Here is an 18,772-nt window from a genome sequence, read left to right as displayed (position 1 = left end):
CCTCGTCTAGTTGTTGTAGCACTACCAAGTTTGCTCTGTCAAAGTCGCTGCATCGATCTGAGTATGCCACGTGCAGTTCCCTCCGACCGTTGCAGTGACCATCTCCTTCGAGCCTCCCATCGTGCTTGTTAACGGGCAAACCAACACTAACACCAGGCGGCTGGTCTGCGCCATATAGAAAATTCTTACAGAAAGATATGCACTCTTGTGCCAAATAGCCCTGGACGATGCTTCCATCCGGACGGGACATGTTACAAACGAATCATTTGATGATCCCATTCATCCTCTCAAATGGCACCATGTTGTGTAGGAATGACGGCCCCAGGTCTATTATGTCATCAACAATATGGACACACAGATGCACCATCACGTCAAAGAACGCGGGCGGGAAGTACATCTCAAGATCATTCAGTATCACAACAATCTCTTCATGTAGCCTTTGGAGCTGCTTCACACTGATCGACTTTCGAGAGATGACGTCGAAAAAGTTGCAGAGACCAATAAGCGTGTCACGGACGTGCTTGTCCATTATCCCTCTAAGGGCAACAGGTAGTATCTGCGTCATCATCACATGACAGTCATGAGACTTCATCCCGCTGAACCTTTTCTTGTCCGTGTCTAGATATCTGCTTATCTTGCGAAAGTAACAGGAACTAACTTTGACTCCGGTAAGGCACTTAAAGAAGGCATTGATCTCAGCCTGACTTAAGGTGAAGCAAGAAGGGGGGCAATAATCCTCTTTCTTTATTTTCTTGCCCTTATTCTCCCGTGCCTCTCTCTCCGTCTCTGTCTCGTCTGACATTTTACGGGGCGGCATGTGCAGATCTTCCCTGATTTTCAAATCTTGCAAGTCTTTTCTTGCCTTCGGCCCATCCTTGGTCTTATCCGGCATGTTCATCAGTGTTGCGAGCAAGCTCTCAAGGACATTCTTACAGATATGCATTTGATCAAGGCAATGAGGTGTATCGAGTTTGTGCTAGTACTCCAAGTCCTAGAACATAAACCTCGTCTTCCATACCTTCAGCAGCGGCTCCGGCGCCTTTCTCATCGTCTTTCCCGGCGCGGGGCACTCCTTCCAGATTTTCAACAGCTCATCGATTTCGGCACCGTTCCGCTTACGTGGAGGTCCTCGATGCTCAGCGTGACCATTGAATAGATCTCCACGGTTTCTCCACGGGTCGTCCTGTTCAAGCCATCTTCGATGCCCCATGTACACGATTTTCCTAGACCCGCCATCTTTCCTTGACGTTAGCTGCTGAGACGTCGTATCATCCTTGCACCGCGTGCATCTGCAATATCCATGGCACACCTGGCCTGCCACATATCCATAACCGAGATAGTCCTCCACTATCATGATCAGCGCGACTCTCATCTTGAAATACTCACCTTTGTTGGCATCCCATGTCTTGGCCGGTGTTTTCCATAACGTGTCTAACTCCTCTTGAAGTAGCCCCAGATACAAATTAATATTATTTCCTGGTTGTTTCGGCCCTTGAATAAGCATGCTCATGTGAATGTACTTTGATTTCATGCACAACCAGGGGGAGGTTGTACATCCATACAAACACGGGCCATGTGCTATGGTTGGTGTTCTGGTTGCCAAACGGATTCATGCCATCGGTACACGCGCCAAGCACGATGTTCCTTGCATCACATTCAAAATACCGATAGAAGCTGTTCAATGCTCTCCACTGGCTTCCATCCTTCACGTGTCTCAGCTTAGGATCATCTCCATCGTCGGGCTTCTTCCTCTCCGCGTGCCAGCGCATTAGCTTTGCTTCCTTGGGATCTACAATATACCTCTGGAGACGGGGAGTGATCGGTAAGTACCATACAACTTTCTGGGGACATTTCTTCCCGGCCTTCTTGTATCGAGAAGCATTGCACACCGGACAGCTTGTTTTTTCCGCGTGCTCCTTCCGATAAATTATGCAATCGTTGATGCATGCATGGTATCTAATGTGTGGCAGATCAAGAGGGCACATGATCTTCTTGGCCTCATCAACACTAGTAGGACATAGATTACCCGCGGGAAGAACATCCTTTAGGTACTTGAGATGCTCATCGAGGCTAGTGTCGGTCCATTTGTTTTTAGCCTTCGTCTTCAGGAGTTGGAGCGTGAAACTCAAGCGGGTCACCTCAGGATTGCAACCATCATACAATGGAGTGTTCGAGTCTACCACCAGTTGCTCCAGCTTAGCCTCCTCTCTAGAAGTAGCTCTCTTAGTACTCGTCTCCTTGCGAAGCAATGCTTGAACATGAGGGTCCCGCACGATTGAACTTAGTACCGACGAACTCTGCTGCGTGGAGTCCATGTCGTTCTCTCCGCCGCCATCCGGCCCCTTCTCCTCCGCCATGTCCGGCCCCTTCTTCGCCGCCATGTCCGGCCTCTTCCCTGTCGCCATTATCGATCATCTCTTCGTCTTGCCCCGTGTCATCATTGCCTGCCCCGTCGGCATCCTCAACATCGTCATCCTCATCTTCAATTATCCACCGAGTATAGCCATCCATGAAACCAGTCATGAGCAGGTGCGCTTCGACACGACCATCGTCATGGGGGTCGAGCCAAACTATTCCTTTGCATTTTCGACACGGACATAAAACCTCTGTCCGGTTATTTTCTTTCATGTCCTGCACTGCCGACCGCAACCACCTGTCCACCATCGTTCCACTGACCATCGTCAACTCTGCATGGTAATAATAAACAAATTGATTATAAAAATGCATGCATGCATCAAAGTCATACAAAAATTTGGCATGACCTTCCCTAAAAGTAGGACATATATGGATCTAAAGTTTGCCCGGAATTCGCCGAAACGGAAATAAATCAACATTTCGGCAAAACATAGGCAACTCAAAAGCACAATTTGGCATCAACTCATGCCATGCCACACACACAATTTCCACAAACATATCACACACACATAAACATATTTCCATTTTGCAAAAGCATGAAATTTTCATCACCTCTATCTCGATCGAGATCGAGCACACGGTGGAGATGATGTTGTAGGGAGATCAAAAGTGCACAAAGCTCTTCTTGACAAAGATATATCTAGTTAGGGGGAAAATAGGTCACTTAACTAAATCCTACATCTACCTAGCTTCCTAATTTGGGAGGAGACAACTTCAACTAGTGGAGGGGGAAGGAAAAAGAGAAAGGAGATGCATTAATGGAGGTGGTGTAGTTAGGTCGGAGTAATGAAGAGAGAGAAAGGTGGATAGAAGAGAGAGTAATGGGGGAGAAGTATTGAGGAAGAAGAAGAGTGAGAGTGGGAGCATGTGGGGGAGGTAGGGGAAGGGAAGAGAGGAGGGGGAGGGGAGGGACGGTGGGGAAAAGATGGTTGGTTGGTGCGGGTTAGCAGTAGCGCGGGAAGAAAAATGTGCTACTGATAAGGAATTAGCAGCAGCGCGCTTTGGGCGAAGGCGCTACTGCTAACAGGGACAAAAAAGTATGCAAATTTCAAATTTAGCAGCAGCGATCTCAGTAAAAGCGCGCTACTACTGCATCCGTAGCAGTAGCGCGGTTCATGCCACCGTGCTACTGCTAAATGGAGTTAGGTGAACACCGTCGGTCGATATTTGTAGCAGCGCGGTTTACACAGAGCGCGCTACTGCTAAAAATTTATCAGCAGCGGGTTTCACGCACACGCGCTACTACTAATTAACAGTAGCGCTCCTTTTTGAGCCGCGCTGCTACTAAGATTCTGTGTATAGGCTTTTCCCTAGTAGTGTGGAGTAGTTTTCAATGGTGAACATCACTATGTTGATCATATCTACTATATGATTCACGCTCGACCTTTCGGTCTCAGTGTTCCGAGGCCATATCTGCATATGCTAGGCTCGTCAAGTTTAACCCGAGTATTCTGCGTGTGCAAAACTGGCTTGCACCCGTTGTATGTGGACGTAGAGCTTATGACACCTGATCATCACGTGGTGTCTCGGCACAACGAACTGTAGCAACGGTGCATACTCAGGGAGAACACTTAACCTTGAAATTTAGTCAGAGATCATCTTATAATTCTACCACCGTACTAAGCAAAATAAGATGCATAAAGGATAAACGTCACATGAAATCAATATAAGTGATATGATATGGCCATTATCATCTTGTGTTGGGGAACGTGGTATTTCAAAAAAATTGCCTACGATTACGCAAGATCTATCTAGGAGAAGCATAACAACGAGCGGGAGAGTGTGTCTACGTACCCTCGTAGACCGAAAGCAGAAGCGTTTAGTAACGCAATTGATGTAGTCGAACATATTCATGATCCAACCGATCCAAGTACTGAACGTACAGCACTTCCGCGTTCAGCACACGTTCAACTCGATGACGTCCCTCGATCTCTTGATCCAGTTGAGGACGAGGGAGAGTTTCGTCAGCACAATGGCTTGGCGACGGTGATGATGAAGTTACCGGCGCAGGGCTTCGCCTAAGCACTATGACGATATGACCGAGGTGTGTAACTGTGTAGGGGGGCACCGCACATGGCTAAGACAAATCTTGGAGTCTATGGTATGCCCCCCTCCCCCGTATATAAAGGAGTGGAGGAGGGGGAGGGACGGCCCTCTATGGCGCGCCCTGGAGGAGTCCTACTCCCACCGGGAGTAGGATCCCCCTCCCCTTCCCTAGTTGGACTAGGAGAGAAGGAAGGAGGAGAGAGGGAGGAAGGAAAGGGGGGCTCCCCCCCTTCCTAGTCCAATTCGGACCAGGAGGAGAGGGGGTGTGTGGCCTGCCCTAGCTGCCCCTCTCTCTCTCTCCACTAAATCCCATTAGGGCCCATATACTCCCCCAGGGGTTCCAGTAAACCCCCAGTACCCCGGTATATGCCCGAACTCACTCGGAACCATTCTGATGTCCAAACATAGTCATCTAATATATCGATGTTTATGTGTCGACCATTTCGAGACTCCTCGTCATGTCCGTGATAGTATCCGGGACTCCGAACTACCTTCGGTACATAAAAACACATAAACTCATAATACTGGTCGTCACCGAACGTTAAGCGTGCGGACCCTACGGGTTCAAGAACTATGTAGACATGACCGAGACTCATCTCCTGGTCAATAACCAATAGCAGAACTTGGATGCTCATATTGGTACCTACATATTCTACGAAGATCTTTATCAGTCAAACCGCATAACAACATACGTTGTTCCCTTTGTCATCGGTATGTTACTTGCCCGAGATTCAATCGTCGGTATCTGAATACCTAGTTCAATCTCATTACCGGCAAGTCTCTTTACTCATTCTGTAATGCATCATCCCATAACTAACTCATTAGTTACAATGCTTGCAAGGCTTATAGTGATGTTCTTTATCGAGAGGGCCCATAGATACCTCTCCGACAATCGGAGTGACAAATCCTAATCTTGATCTATGCCAACTCAACAAACACCATTGGAGACACCTGTAGAGCATCTTTATAGTCACCCAGTTACGTTGTGATGTTTGATAGCACACTAAGTGTTCCTCCTGTATTCGTGAGTTGCATAATCTCATAGTCATAGGAACATGTATTAAGTTATGAAGAAAGCAATAGCAACAAACTAAACAATCATCGTGCTAAGCTAACGGATGGGTCAAGTCAATCACATCCTTCTCTAATGATGTGATCCCGTTTATCAAATGACAACTCTTTGTCCATGTCTAGGAAACTTAACCATCTTTGATTAACGAGCTAGTCAAGTAGAGGCATACTAGTGAGACTCTGTTTGTCTATGTATTCACACATGTACTGAGTTTCTGGTTAATACAATTCTAGCATGAATAATAAACATTTATCATGATATAAGGGAATATAAATAACAACTTTATTATTGCCTCTAGGGCATATTTCCTTCAGTCTCCCACTTGCACTAGAGTCAATAATCTAGATTACATTGTAATGATTCTAACACCCATGGAGTCTGGTGCTGATCATGTTTTGCTCGTGAGAGAGGCTTGGTCAACGGGTGTGCAACATTCAGATCCGTATGTACTTTGCAAATTTCTATGTCTCCCTCCTTGACTTGGTCACGGAGGGAATTGAAGCATCTCTTGATGTTCTTGGTTCTCTTGTGAAATCTGGATTCCTTTGCCAAGGCAATTGCACAAGTATTGTCACAAAAGATCTTCATTGGACCCGATGCACTAGGTATGACACCTAGATCGGATATGAACTCCTTCATCCAGACTCCTACATTTGCTGCTTCCGAAGCAGCTATGTACTCCGCTTCACACGTAGATCCCGCCACGACGCTCTATTTGGAACTGCACCAACTAATAGCTCCACCATTCACAAAAAATACGTATCCGGTGTGTGACTTAGAGTCATCCGAATCAGTGTCAAATCTTGCATCGACGTAACCGTTTACGACGAGCTCTTTGTCACCTCCATAAACGAGAAACATATCCTTAGTCCTTTTCAGCTATTTCAGGATGTTCTTGACCGCTGTCCAGTGATCCACTCCTGGATTACTCTGGTACCTCCCTGCTAAACTAATATCAAGGTACACATCAGGTCTCGTACACAGCATTGCATACATGATAGAACCTATGGCTGAAGCATAGGGAATGACTTTCATTTTCTCTCTATCTTTTGCAGTGGTCGGGCATTGAGTCTGACTCAACTTCACACCTGGTAACACAGGCAAGAACCCTTTCTTTGCTTGATCCATTTTGAACTTCTTCAAAACTTTATCAAGGTATGTGCTTTGTGAAAGTCCAATTAAGCGTCTTAATCTATCTCTATAGATCTTGATGCCCAATATATAAGCAGCTTCACCGAGGTCTTTCATTGAAAAATTCTTATTCAAGTATCCTTTTATGCTATTCAGAAATTTAGTATCATTTCCGATCAACAATATGGCATCCACATATAATATCAGAAATGCTACAGAGCTCCCACTCACTTTCTTGTAAATACAGGCTTCTCCAAAAGTCTGTATAAATCCATATGCTTTGATCACACAATCAAAGTGTATATTCAAACTCCGAGAGGCTTGCACCAGTCCATAAATGGATTGCTGGATCTTGCACACTTTGTTAGCACCTTTTGGATCGACAAAACCTTCTGGTTGCATCATATACAACTCTTCTTTAAGATATCCATTAAGGAATGCAGTTTTGACATCCATTTGCCCAATTTCATAATCATAAAATGCGGCAATTGCTAACATGATTCGGACAGACTTAAGCATCGCTGCGGGTGAGAAGGTCTCATCGTAGTCAACTCCTTGAACTTGTTGAAAACCTTTCGCAACAAGTCGAGCTTTGTAGACAGTAACATTACCGTGAGCGTCAGTCTTCTTCTTCAAGATCCATTTATTCTCTATGGCTTGCCGATCATGGGGCAAGTCAACCAAAGTCCACACTTTGTTCTCATACATGGATCCCATCTCAGATTTCATGGCCTCAAGCCATTTTGCGGAATCTTGGCTCATCATCGCTTCCTCATAGTTCGTAGGTCCGTCATGGTCAAGTAACATGACTTCCAGAACAGGATTACCGTACCACTCTAGTGCGGATCTTACTCTGATTGACCTACTAGGTTCGGTAGTAACTTGATCAGAAGTTTCATGATCATCATCATTAGCTTCCTCACTTACTGGTGTAGGAATCACTGGAACTGATTTCTATGATGAACTACTTTCCAATGAGGGAGTAGGTACAATTACCTCGTCAAGTTCTACTTTCCTCCCACTCACTTCTTTCGAGAGAAACTCCTTCTCTAGAAAGGATCCATTCTTAGCAACAAATATCTTGCCTTCGGATCTATGATCGAAGGTGTACCCAATAGTCTCCTTTGGGTGTCCTATGAATACACATTTATCCGATTTGGGTTCAAGCTTATCAGGTTGAAGCTTTTTCACATAAGCATCGCAGCCCCAAACTTTAAGAAAAGACAACTTGGGTTTCTTGCCAAACCACAGTTCATAATGTGGCATCTCAATAGATTTAGATGGTGCCCTATTTAACGTGAAGGCAGCCGTCTCTAAAGCATAACCCCAAAACGATAGCGGTAAATCAGTGAGAGACATCATAGATCACACCATATCTAGTAAAGTACGATTACGACGTTCGGACACACCATTACGCTGTGGTGTTCCGGGTGGCATGAGTTGCGAAACTATTTCGCATTGTTTCAAATGAAGACCAAACTCATAACTCAAATATTCTCCTCCACGATCAGATCGTAGAAACTTTATTTTCTTGTTACGATGATTTTCCACTTCACTCTGAAATTCTTTGAACTTTTCAAATGTTTCAGACTTATGTTTCATCAAGTAGATATACCCATATCTACTCAAATCATCTATGAAGGTAAGAAAATAACGATACCCGCCGCGAGCATCAACACTCATCGAACCACATACATCAGTATGTATTATTTCCAACAAGTCCGTTGCTCGCTCCATTGTTTCGGAGAACGGAGTCTTACTCATCTTGCCCATGAGGCATGGTTTGCAAGCATCAAGTGATTCATAATCAAGTGATTCCAAAAGGCCATCGGAATGAAGTTTCTTCATGCGCTTTACACCAATATGACCTAAATGGCAGTGCCACAAATAAGTTGCACTATCATTATTAAACTTATATCTTTTGGCTTCAATACTGTGAACATGTGTATCACTACTATCAAGATTTAGTAAAAATAGACCACTCATCAAGGGTGAATAACCATAAAAGATATTATTCATATAAATAGAACAACCATTATTCTCTAATTTAAATGAATAACCGTCTCTCACCAAACAAGATCCAGATATAATGTTCATGCTTAACGTTGACACCAAATCACAATTATTCAGGTCTAAAACTAATCCCGAAGGTAGATGTAAAGGTAGCGTGCCGACGATGATCACATCGACTTTGGAACCATTTCCCATGCGCATCGTCACCTCGTCCTTAGCCAATCTTCGCTTAATCCGTAGCCCATGTTTCGAGTTGCAAATATTAGCAACAGAACCAGTATCAAATACCCAGGCGCTACTGCGAGCATTAGTAAGGTACACATCAATAACATGTATATCACATATACCTTTCACTTTGCCATCCTTCTTCTCCGCCAAATACTTGGGGCAGTTCCGCTTTTAGTGACCAGTCCCTTTGCAGTAGATGCACTCAGTCTTAGGCTTAGGTCCATACTTGGGCTTCTTCACTTGAGCAGCAACTTGCTTGCTGTTCTTCTTGAAGTTCCCCTTCTTCCCTTTACCCTTTTTCTTGAAACTGGTGTTCTTGTTGACCATCAACACTTGATGCTCATTCTTGATATCTATCTCCGCAGCTTTCAGCATTACGAAGAGCTCGGGAATCGTCTTATCCATCCCTTGCATACTATAGTTCATCACGAAGCTCTTGTAGCTTGGTGGCAGTGATTGAAGAACTCTGTCAATGACACTATCAACTGGAAGATTAACTCCCAGCTGAGTGAAGTGATTGTGGTACCCAGACATTCTGAGTATGTGCTCACTGACAGAACTATTCTCCTCCATTTTGCTGGTGTAGAACTTATTGGAGACTTCATATCTCTCAGTCCAGGCATTTGCTTGAAATATTAACTTCAACTCCTGGAACATCTCATATGCTCCATGACGTTCAAAACGTCATTGAAGTCCCGGTTCTAAGCCGTAAAGCATGGCACACTGAAATATCAAGTAGTCATCAGCTTTGCTCTGCCAGGTGTTCACAACATCTAGCGTCGCTCCTGCAGCGGGTTTGGCACCTAGCGGTGCTTCTAGGACGTAATTCTTCTATACAGCAATGAGGATAATCCTCAATTTACGAACCCAGTCCGTGTAGTTGCTACCATCATATTTCAACTTAGCTTTCTCTAGGAACGCATTAAAATTCAACGGAACAACAGCACAGGCCATCTATCTACAACAACATAGACATGCAAAATACTATCAGGTACTAAGTTCATGATAAATTAAAGTTCAATTAATCATATTACTTAAGAACTCCCACTTAGATAGACATCCCTCTAATCATCTAAGTGATCACGTGATCCATATCAACTAAACCATGTCCGATCATCACGTGAGATGGAGTAGTTTTCAATGGTGAACATCACTATGTTGATCATATCTACTATATGATTCATGCTCGACCTTTCGGTCTCAGTGTTCCGAGGCCATATCTGCATATGCTAGGCTCGTCAAGTTTAACCTGAGTATTCTGCATGTGCAAAACTGGTTTGCACCCGTTGTATGTGAACGTAGAGCTTATCACAGCCGATCATCACGTGGTGTCTTGGCACGACGAACTGTAGCAATGGTGCATACTCAGGGAGAACACTTATACCTTGAGATTTACTGAGAGATCATCTTATAATGTTACCGTCGAACTAAGCAAAATAAGATGCATAAAGGATAAACATCACATCCAATCAATATAAGTGATATGATATGGCCATCATCATCTTGTGCCTTTGATCTCCATCTCCAAAGCACTGTCATGATCACCATCGTCACCGGCGCGAGACCTTGATCTCCATCGCAACATCGTTGTCGTCTTGCCAACTATTGCTTCTACGATTATGGCTACCGCTTAGTGATAAAGTAAAGCAATTACATGGTGACTGCATTTCATAAAATAAAGCAACAACCATATGGCTCCTGCCAGTTGCCAATAACTGTGTTAAAAAACATGATTATCTCATACAATAAAATTTAGCATCATGTCTTGACCATATCATATCACAACATGCCCTGCAAAAACAAGTTAGATGTCCTCTACTTTGTTGTTGCAAGTTTTGTGTGGCTGCTACGAGCTGAGCAAGAACCATTCTTACCTACGCATCAAAACCACAACGATTTTTCATCAAGTGTGTTGTTTTAACCTTCAACAAGGACCGGCCGTAGTCAAACTCGATTCAACTAAAGTTGGAGAAACTGACACCCGCCAGCCACCTATGTGCGAAGCATGTCGGTAGAACCAGTCTGGCGTAAGCATACGCGTAATGTCAGTCCAGGCCGCTTCATCCAACAATACCGCCGAATCAAAGTATGACATGCTGGTAAGCAGTATGACTATTATCGCCCACAACTATTTGTGTTCTACTCGCGCATATAACATCTATGCATAGACCTGGCTCGGATGCCACTGTTGGGGAACATAGTATTTCAAAAAATTTGCCTACAATCACGCAATATCTATCTAGGAGAAACATAGCAACGAGCGGGAGAGTCTTTGTACATACCCTCGGAGATCGAAAGCAGAAGCGTTTAGTAACGCGGTTGATGTAGTCGAACATCTTCACGATCCAACCGATCCAAGTACCGAACGTACGACACCTTCGTGTTCAGCACACCTTCAGCTCGATGACGTCCCTCGATCTCTTGATCCAGTTGAGGATGAGGGAGAGTTTTGTTAGCACGACGGCGTGGCGACGGTGATGATGAAGTTACCGGCGGAGGGCTTCGCCTAAGCACTATGACGATATGACCGAGGTGTGTAACTGTGGAGGGGGGCACCGCACACGGCTAAGACAAATCTTGGAGTCTATGGGGTTCCCCCTCCCCCTATATAAAGGAGTGGAGGAGGGGGGGAGGCCCTCTATGGCGCGCCCTGGAGGAATCCTACTCCCACCGGCAGTAGGATTCCCCCCCTCCCTAGTTGGACTAGGAGAGAAGGAAGGGGGAGAGAGGAAGGAAGGAAAGGGGGCGCTGCCCCCCCCCCTTCCTAGTCCAATTCGGACCAGAGGGGGAGGGGGCGCGCGGCCTGCCCTGGCTGCCCCTCTTTCTCCACTAAAGCCCATTACGGCCCATATACTCCCGAGGGGGTTCCGATAACCCCCAGGTACTCTGGTATATGCCCGAACTCACTCGGAACCATTCCGATGTCCAAACATAGTCATCTAATATATCAATCTTTATGTCTCGTCCATTTCGAGACTCCTCGTCATGTCCGTGATCATATCCGGGACTCCAAACTACCTTCAGTGCATCAAAACACATAAACTCATAATACCGATCATCACCGAACGTTAAGCGTGCGGACCCTACGGGTTCGAGAACTATGTACACATGACTGAGACTCATCTCCGATCAATAACCAATAGCGGAACCTGGATGCTCATATTGGTTCCTACATATTCTACGAAGATCTTTATCTGTCAAACCGCATAACAACATACGTTGTTCCCTTTGTCATCGGTATGTTACTTGCCCGAGATTCGATCGTCGGTATCTCAATACCTAGTTCATTCTCATTACCGGCAAGTCTCTTTACTTGTTCCGTAATGCATCATCCTGTAACTAACTCATTAGTTACAATGCTGGCAAGGCTTCTTATGATGTGTATTACTGAGAGGGCCTAGAGATACCTCTCCGATACACAGAGTGACAAATCCTAATCTCGATCTATGCCAACTCAACAAACACCATTGGAGACACCTGTAGAGCATCTTTATAGTCACCCAGTGACATTATGACGTTTGATAGCACACTAAGTGTTCCTCCGGTATTCGGGAGTTGCATAATCTCATAGTCATAGGAACATGTATAAGTTATGAAGAAAGCAATAGCAACAATCTAAACGATCATCATGCTAAGCTAACGGATGGGTCAAGTCAATCACATCATTCTCTAATGATGTGATCTCGTTTATCAAATGGCAACTCTTTGTCCATGGCTAGGAAACTTAACTATCTTTGATTAACAAGCTAGTCAAGTAGAGGCATACTAGTGACACTCTGTTTGTCTATGTATTCACACATGTACTAATTTTCCGGTTAATACAATTCTAGCACGAATAATAAACATTTATCATGATATAAGGAAATATAAATAACAACTTTATTATTGCCTCTAGGCATATTTCCTTCATCTTGTGCCTTTGATCTCCATCTCCAAAGCACCATCATGATCACCATCGTCACCGGCTTGACACCTTGATCTCCATCGTAGCATCGTTGTCGTCTCGCCAACTATTGCTTCTACGACTATCGCTACCGCATAGTGATAAAGTAAAGCAATTACATGGATATTGCATTTCATACAATAAAGCAACAACCATATTGCTCCTGCCAGTTGCCGATAACTGTTACAAACATGATCATCTCATACAACAATTTATATATCATCAAGTCTTGACCATATCACATCACAACAAACCCTGCAAAAACAAGTTAGACGTCCTCTACTTTGTTGTTGCAAGTTTTACGTGGCTGCTACGGGCTACTAGCAAGAACCGTTCTTACCTACGCATCAAAACCACAACGATTTTTCGTCAAGTGTGTTGTTTTAACCTTCAACAAGGACCGGGTGTAGTCAAACTCGATTCAACTAAAGCTGAAGAAACAGACACCCGCTAGCCACCTGTGTGCGAAGCACATCGATAGAACCAGTCTCATGAACGTGGTCATGTAATGTCGGTCCGGGCCGCTTTATCCAACAATACCGCCGAATCAAAGTAAGATGTTGCTGGTAAGTAGTATGACTATTATCGCCCACAACTCTTTGTGTTCTACTCATGCATATAACATCTACGCATAGACCTGGCTCGGATGCCACTGTTGGAGAACGTAGTATTTAAAAAAATCCTACGATCATGCAAGATCTATGTAGGAGATGCACAGCAACAAGCGGGGAGATTATGTTTACGTACCCTCGTAGATCGAAAGTGGAAGCGTTTAGTAACGCGGTTGATGTAGTCGAACGTCTTCGCGATCCAACCGATCCAAGCACCGAACGTACGGCACCTCCGCGATCAGCACACGTTCAGCTCGATGATTTTCCTCAAACTCTTGATCCAGTTGAGGCCGAGGGAGAGTTCCATCAGCACGACGGTGTGGCGACGGTGATGATGAAGTTACCAACGCAGGGCTTCGCCTAAGCACTATGATGATATGACCGAGGTGTGTACCTGTGGAGGGGAGCAACGCACACGGTTAAGAGAAACTTGTGTGTTCTAGGGTGCCCCATGCCCCCGTATATAAAGGAGGGGAGGGGGAGGCCGGTCGGCCCTCTAGGGTGCACCAGGAGAGGGGAGTCCTACTAGGACTCCAAGTCCTAGTAGGATTCCACCTAAGGAAGAGGGGGAAGAAGGAAGGCAGAGGGGAAAGGGAAGGAAAGGGGGGCGCTGCCCCTTCCCCTAGTCCAATTCGGACCCAAGGGGGGGCGCAGCCAGCCCCTTGAGGCCCTTTCTCTCTCCCCATTAAGGCCCATAAGTTTCCCCGGGGGGTTCTGATAACCCTCCGGCACTCCGATAGTTATCCGGTACCTCTCGGAACTCATCTGGTGTCCGAATAACATCGTCTAATATATCAATCTTTATGTCTCGACCATTTCGAGACTCCTCGTCATGTCCGTGATCTCATCAGGTACTCCGAACAAACTTCAGTCATCAAATCACATAACTCATAATACAAATCATCATCGAACATTAAGCGTGCGGACCCTACGGGTTCGAGAACTATGTAGACATGACTGAGACATATCTTCGGTCAATAACCAATAGCGGAACCTGGATGCTCATATTGGCTCCTACATATTCTACGAAGATCTTTATCGGTCAAACCGCATAACAACATACGTTGTTCCCTTTGTCATCGGTATGTTACTTTCCCGAGATTCGATCGTTGGTATCATCATACCTAGTTCAATCTCGTTACCGGCAAGTCTCTTTACTCGTTCTGTAATGCATCATCCCATGACTAACTCATTAGTCACATTGCTTGCAAGGCTCAAAGTGATGTGCATTACCGAAAGAGCCCAGAGATACCTCTCCGATACATGGAGTAACAAATCCTAATCTCGATCTATGCCAACTCAACAAACACCATTGGAGACACCTATAGAGCATCTTTATAATCACCCAGTTACGTTGTGACGTTTGATAGCACACAAGGTGTTCCTACGGTATTCGGGAGTTGCATAATCTCATAGTCTGAGGAACATGTATCTGAAAAACTAAATGATCATTATGCTAAGCTAATGGCTGGGTCTTGTCCATCACATCATTCTCTAATGATGTGATCCCGTTCATCAAATGACAACACATGTCTATGGCTAGGAAAGTTAACCATCTTTGATTAACGAGCTACTCAAGTAGAGGCATACCAGGAACACTCTGTTTGTCTATGTATCCACACATGTACTAAGTTTCCGGTTAATACAATTCTAGCATGAATAATAAACATTTATCATGATATAAGGAATATAAATAACAACCTTATTATTGCCTCTAGGGCATATTTTCTTCAGATGTATCTTTATGCATTAATCAATAAAGCTAGCCATGATGGCCTTCCCTCAAAAAAACTAGGTGCCAACTCTGTTGTTTGCTTGTGGTCCATTAGTTTTGTGGGGAACAAAGGAGCTCACGTGATCACCATTGCTCGTCATCGAGACTAAATAATAAAACTATAGCCAAACACCGAACAATTCTACCTTCCTCTCAAAAAGAAACACTGCAGAGAACAACAAGCCAAGACAATGCCAACTAAGAAAAACACCACCATACCCAGCATAATTGAAGTGCAACCTAACACAGATAAAACCGAACTGAATGAACCTTGAATTCATGCACCAGCCAACTCATCCAAAAGTCCGAACTGATGGAGAGAGGCGTGCAATATGTTTCAACCCCCCCACCCTCACGTCTATGCTATTTTAGTCATCAGACGTGGGATCAATGTAGGCCACAAAATCGTTTTATTTAATACTGTGTTGGCAGGGTCTTGAACTCAAGACCTCTTGGCTCTGATACCATATTGAATTCATGCACCAGCCAATTCATCCAAAAGTCCAAACTGTTGAAGAGAGGCGTGCAATATATTTCAACAGAACCGACTGTAATAACCGAGTCTGAGAGCTCCAGTCCTCGGTTAACACGCGTGATAGACAGAAAACGTGCAATATGCAGCCGCACTTGTAGTGCTATGTGTGTATTATGCTGGTAGATTTTTCTCAATAAGCTTTTCAGAGATTTATTTCATTTTAGTCATTTTTCTATTAAATACTTTCCAATATTTTTAAAAATATTTAGGATTGCGAGAAGACGCACGGGGTCTGGATCCATATAGCGCTTTGTGCATATTGTACCAATAATTATTTTTGTGCTCGATTTTTCAATCAATTTTATGATTTCACTTGGTTTTCTACTAGCAAACATGCGTGTGCATTGCAACGGTAGATAAAAAATTACACGCTGCTCAAATAAGTATGACTCAATACCTCGACATATAAGCGTCCTCTATTTTAATAGGGTGGCACATCATTTTCCGCTTATCTTTCTTTTGACCCTCACTAATGATGGGCGTGATGTCCACGTGATCGCAATGCATTCGACATGGTAAATCCCAATGCAATGAGCTTGCCACCGCATGACACACTTGTCATTGTGTAGCGCAAGGAAATATTTAAAACTTTCAAAATATATCTCATCTACCACGAACTACTCCCAACGCCTAGACATATAAAGACATTCCAAAAACTAATCAAAACCTAGACATAAAAGACTTTTGAAACGGCGGACAGTTTTCTGAATCAACATTTTTTTTAAAACTTTGGGCATTTTTTTAATTCACAAACATTTGTTTTGTTTAGACGAACATTTGAATAGATGAATAGTTTTTGAATTCCGGAACTTTTTTGAATCAATGATTTTTTAAAATTAGCGCAAAAAATTAAAATTCACAAAAAATTTGAATTATTTTTAGTATTTTTAAAAATTTCTTGGATATTTTTTTGGATTCATGAATATGTTTTGAATACATTATAATTTTTTTAAAATCAATAAGTTGATTTTATTTTCTGATAATTTTTTTAATTGTGATTTCTTTTATAATTTGTGATTTTTTTGTAAAATCACCACATTTTTTGAAATCATGAAAAAATTATGATTTTTCGAACATTTTTTAAATTCATAAAAAAATGGTTTCTAGAACTTTTTTTTTCAAAATTCGCAGCTTTTTAAAATTTGTAAATCTGGAATTTATTTAAATAAGAAATAAAAAAACAGAAATATGAAAAGAAAAAACAAAAAACGAAATGGAAAGAAGGGGCGCCACAGTGGGCCGGCCCATGACCACGTACGTGGGCTGGGGTTGAAAAAAAGGAGTTGGAAAACGGTGGAGAGATAGGCTGTAGCCCCTAGCCAATGTGTGTGACATATGTTGGGTATCATACCTATAAAAAAAATTTAGCACGACGGTGACTTTAAAAAAAAACCTGAATCATTTTCTTCACTTATGGATGGCATAGTGGATAATATATAACAACTTTGAGGGTAATTTTTTAGATGGACGGCCAAAAGCAATATTTGCATTATTATTAGGGGCAGATTAAAACACTTATAATATTTTTGAAAAACAACAGATTTTTTTCTACAAATTTAAAAAAATATTCACAAATTGGAAATAATGTTGTCAATTTAAACAATGTTCATAACTTTAAAAATTTCATGAATACGAAAGATATTCATGAATTTTTAAAAAATGCACAAGTTTAAAAATTGTTCACAAGCTTTAAAAAATGGTCATGAATTTTACAAAAATTCCTTAGATTTAAAAACGTTTAATTCTCTATGTTTGTGCCATATATATTTCTAAGCGCGAGCAGTAACAATAGACAAATTAACAAACACCATCTGGTGCTGCGAAAGTGTTACGATTAAAGATTCACTTATCGATTCACTTGTCAACAAACATTTGTTCCACGGAATTAATCCGCTGGTAGCTTGTCTAGTTGAGGACGTAGCATTTCTTCCTGATTTCTCCGCCGCCACCGGTGAGCATGCCGACGTTGGCCATCTTGATCATGGACTCCCTGAAATCCCTGAAGAACGCGTCCTCGAATTTGCCGGCAGCGACGCGTTGGACGTATTCCTTGATGGCCGCGTCCGTGAGGAGCGTGGTGTCGGAGCGGAAGAGCCCCTGCGCTTGGCGACATGGCGGCAGTAGCTGGTGTCGAAGGTCATGTAGCTGTCGGGATCCATCTCTGACAGCATGCTCTTGTTGTCGACGCTCTTGCACTTCAGCCTCATACTCCTCATGCATGTGCACGTTGCATGTCACCCTACGGCTTAAATTTTTTCAGCTGTGCTGGCCGCATGCAGATGCACTTATCGCGTCGAGAGCAAATGAAAGCCATGCACGTCGACAGCTCCAACTTGGAGCCTCCAAGATAACTGGCCCATACTTGTTGCGAAGGGCCTATTGGCCGATCTTTATTAGAGGGAAGAAACATCAGTACAGGTTGGGTACAGTCCAAGCGAGCTAAGACTGAAGCCCTGTGATTACAAGCCACTCTAGGGTCACAACCCCAGTTACAACATATCAGCATAGAGAAACTAGGTAGCAGCGGAGCTAGTCCAGTAATTCAGTAATGCATCCAGCTGCTCTCCATATGGCTATGTCCTGTTTGCACAAGTCCAGCACCCTGTTGCAGGAGCTGGCCAGCTGATCGAAGATCCTCGAGTTCCTTTCCTTCCATATCCTCCAAGCTAAGTGGCCCATACTTGTTTCATGCTTAGATGACTTAGACTTTCTCACGCTGATTAACACAAGTACTCTACACTGTCCTGCTCCCATAGTAGTTCCTAGAAACACATATACACATAAGCTAGCTTCGCATGTTGGCCGGCTAGCTACGCGACCACATGTAGCTATGTCGCCGAGCGGCTGCTATCTCGTCGGTTAAAACTTCAAAACATCACCACAGTCGGGAGTGCTTCTTCAAAATTGCTACAACCAAAGAGAGCTTGTTCCCGATCATATTTACATCCGAAAAATGAAAAAAAAAACACATAAAACAAACAATGACAGAAAATTGCACACAATT

At 43.6% G+C, this 18,772-nt stretch overlaps 1 protein-coding gene across 1 annotated transcript; it reads right to left on the bottom strand.

The window, feature by feature from the left end:
* Window positions 1-17,673: 17,673 nt before the first annotated feature.
* LOC119335887 (peroxidase 1-like) lies at window positions 17,674-17,988 on the bottom strand. The gene has a single exon (XM_037607938.1). The coding sequence runs from the start codon at window positions 17,986-17,988 to the stop codon at window positions 17,674-17,676; it is 315 nt and encodes a 104-aa protein (XP_037463835.1).
* Between the last annotated feature and the right edge of the window lie 784 nt (window positions 17,989-18,772).

This window comes from Triticum dicoccoides, chromosome 7B, assembly GCF_002162155.2.
Source record: "Triticum dicoccoides isolate Atlit2015 ecotype Zavitan chromosome 7B, WEW_v2.0, whole genome shotgun sequence".
Lineage (NCBI taxonomy): Eukaryota > Viridiplantae > Streptophyta > Magnoliopsida > Poales > Poaceae > Triticum > Triticum dicoccoides.
This window is presented reverse-complemented; position numbering and strand designations above follow the sequence as displayed.

Bases quoted from the DNA above. Each gene is read 5' to 3' on its own strand.
- LOC119335887 (XM_037607938.1), bottom strand. From the start codon at position 17,988: ATGCATGAGGAGTATGAGGCTGAAGTGCAAGAGCGTCGACAACAAGAG.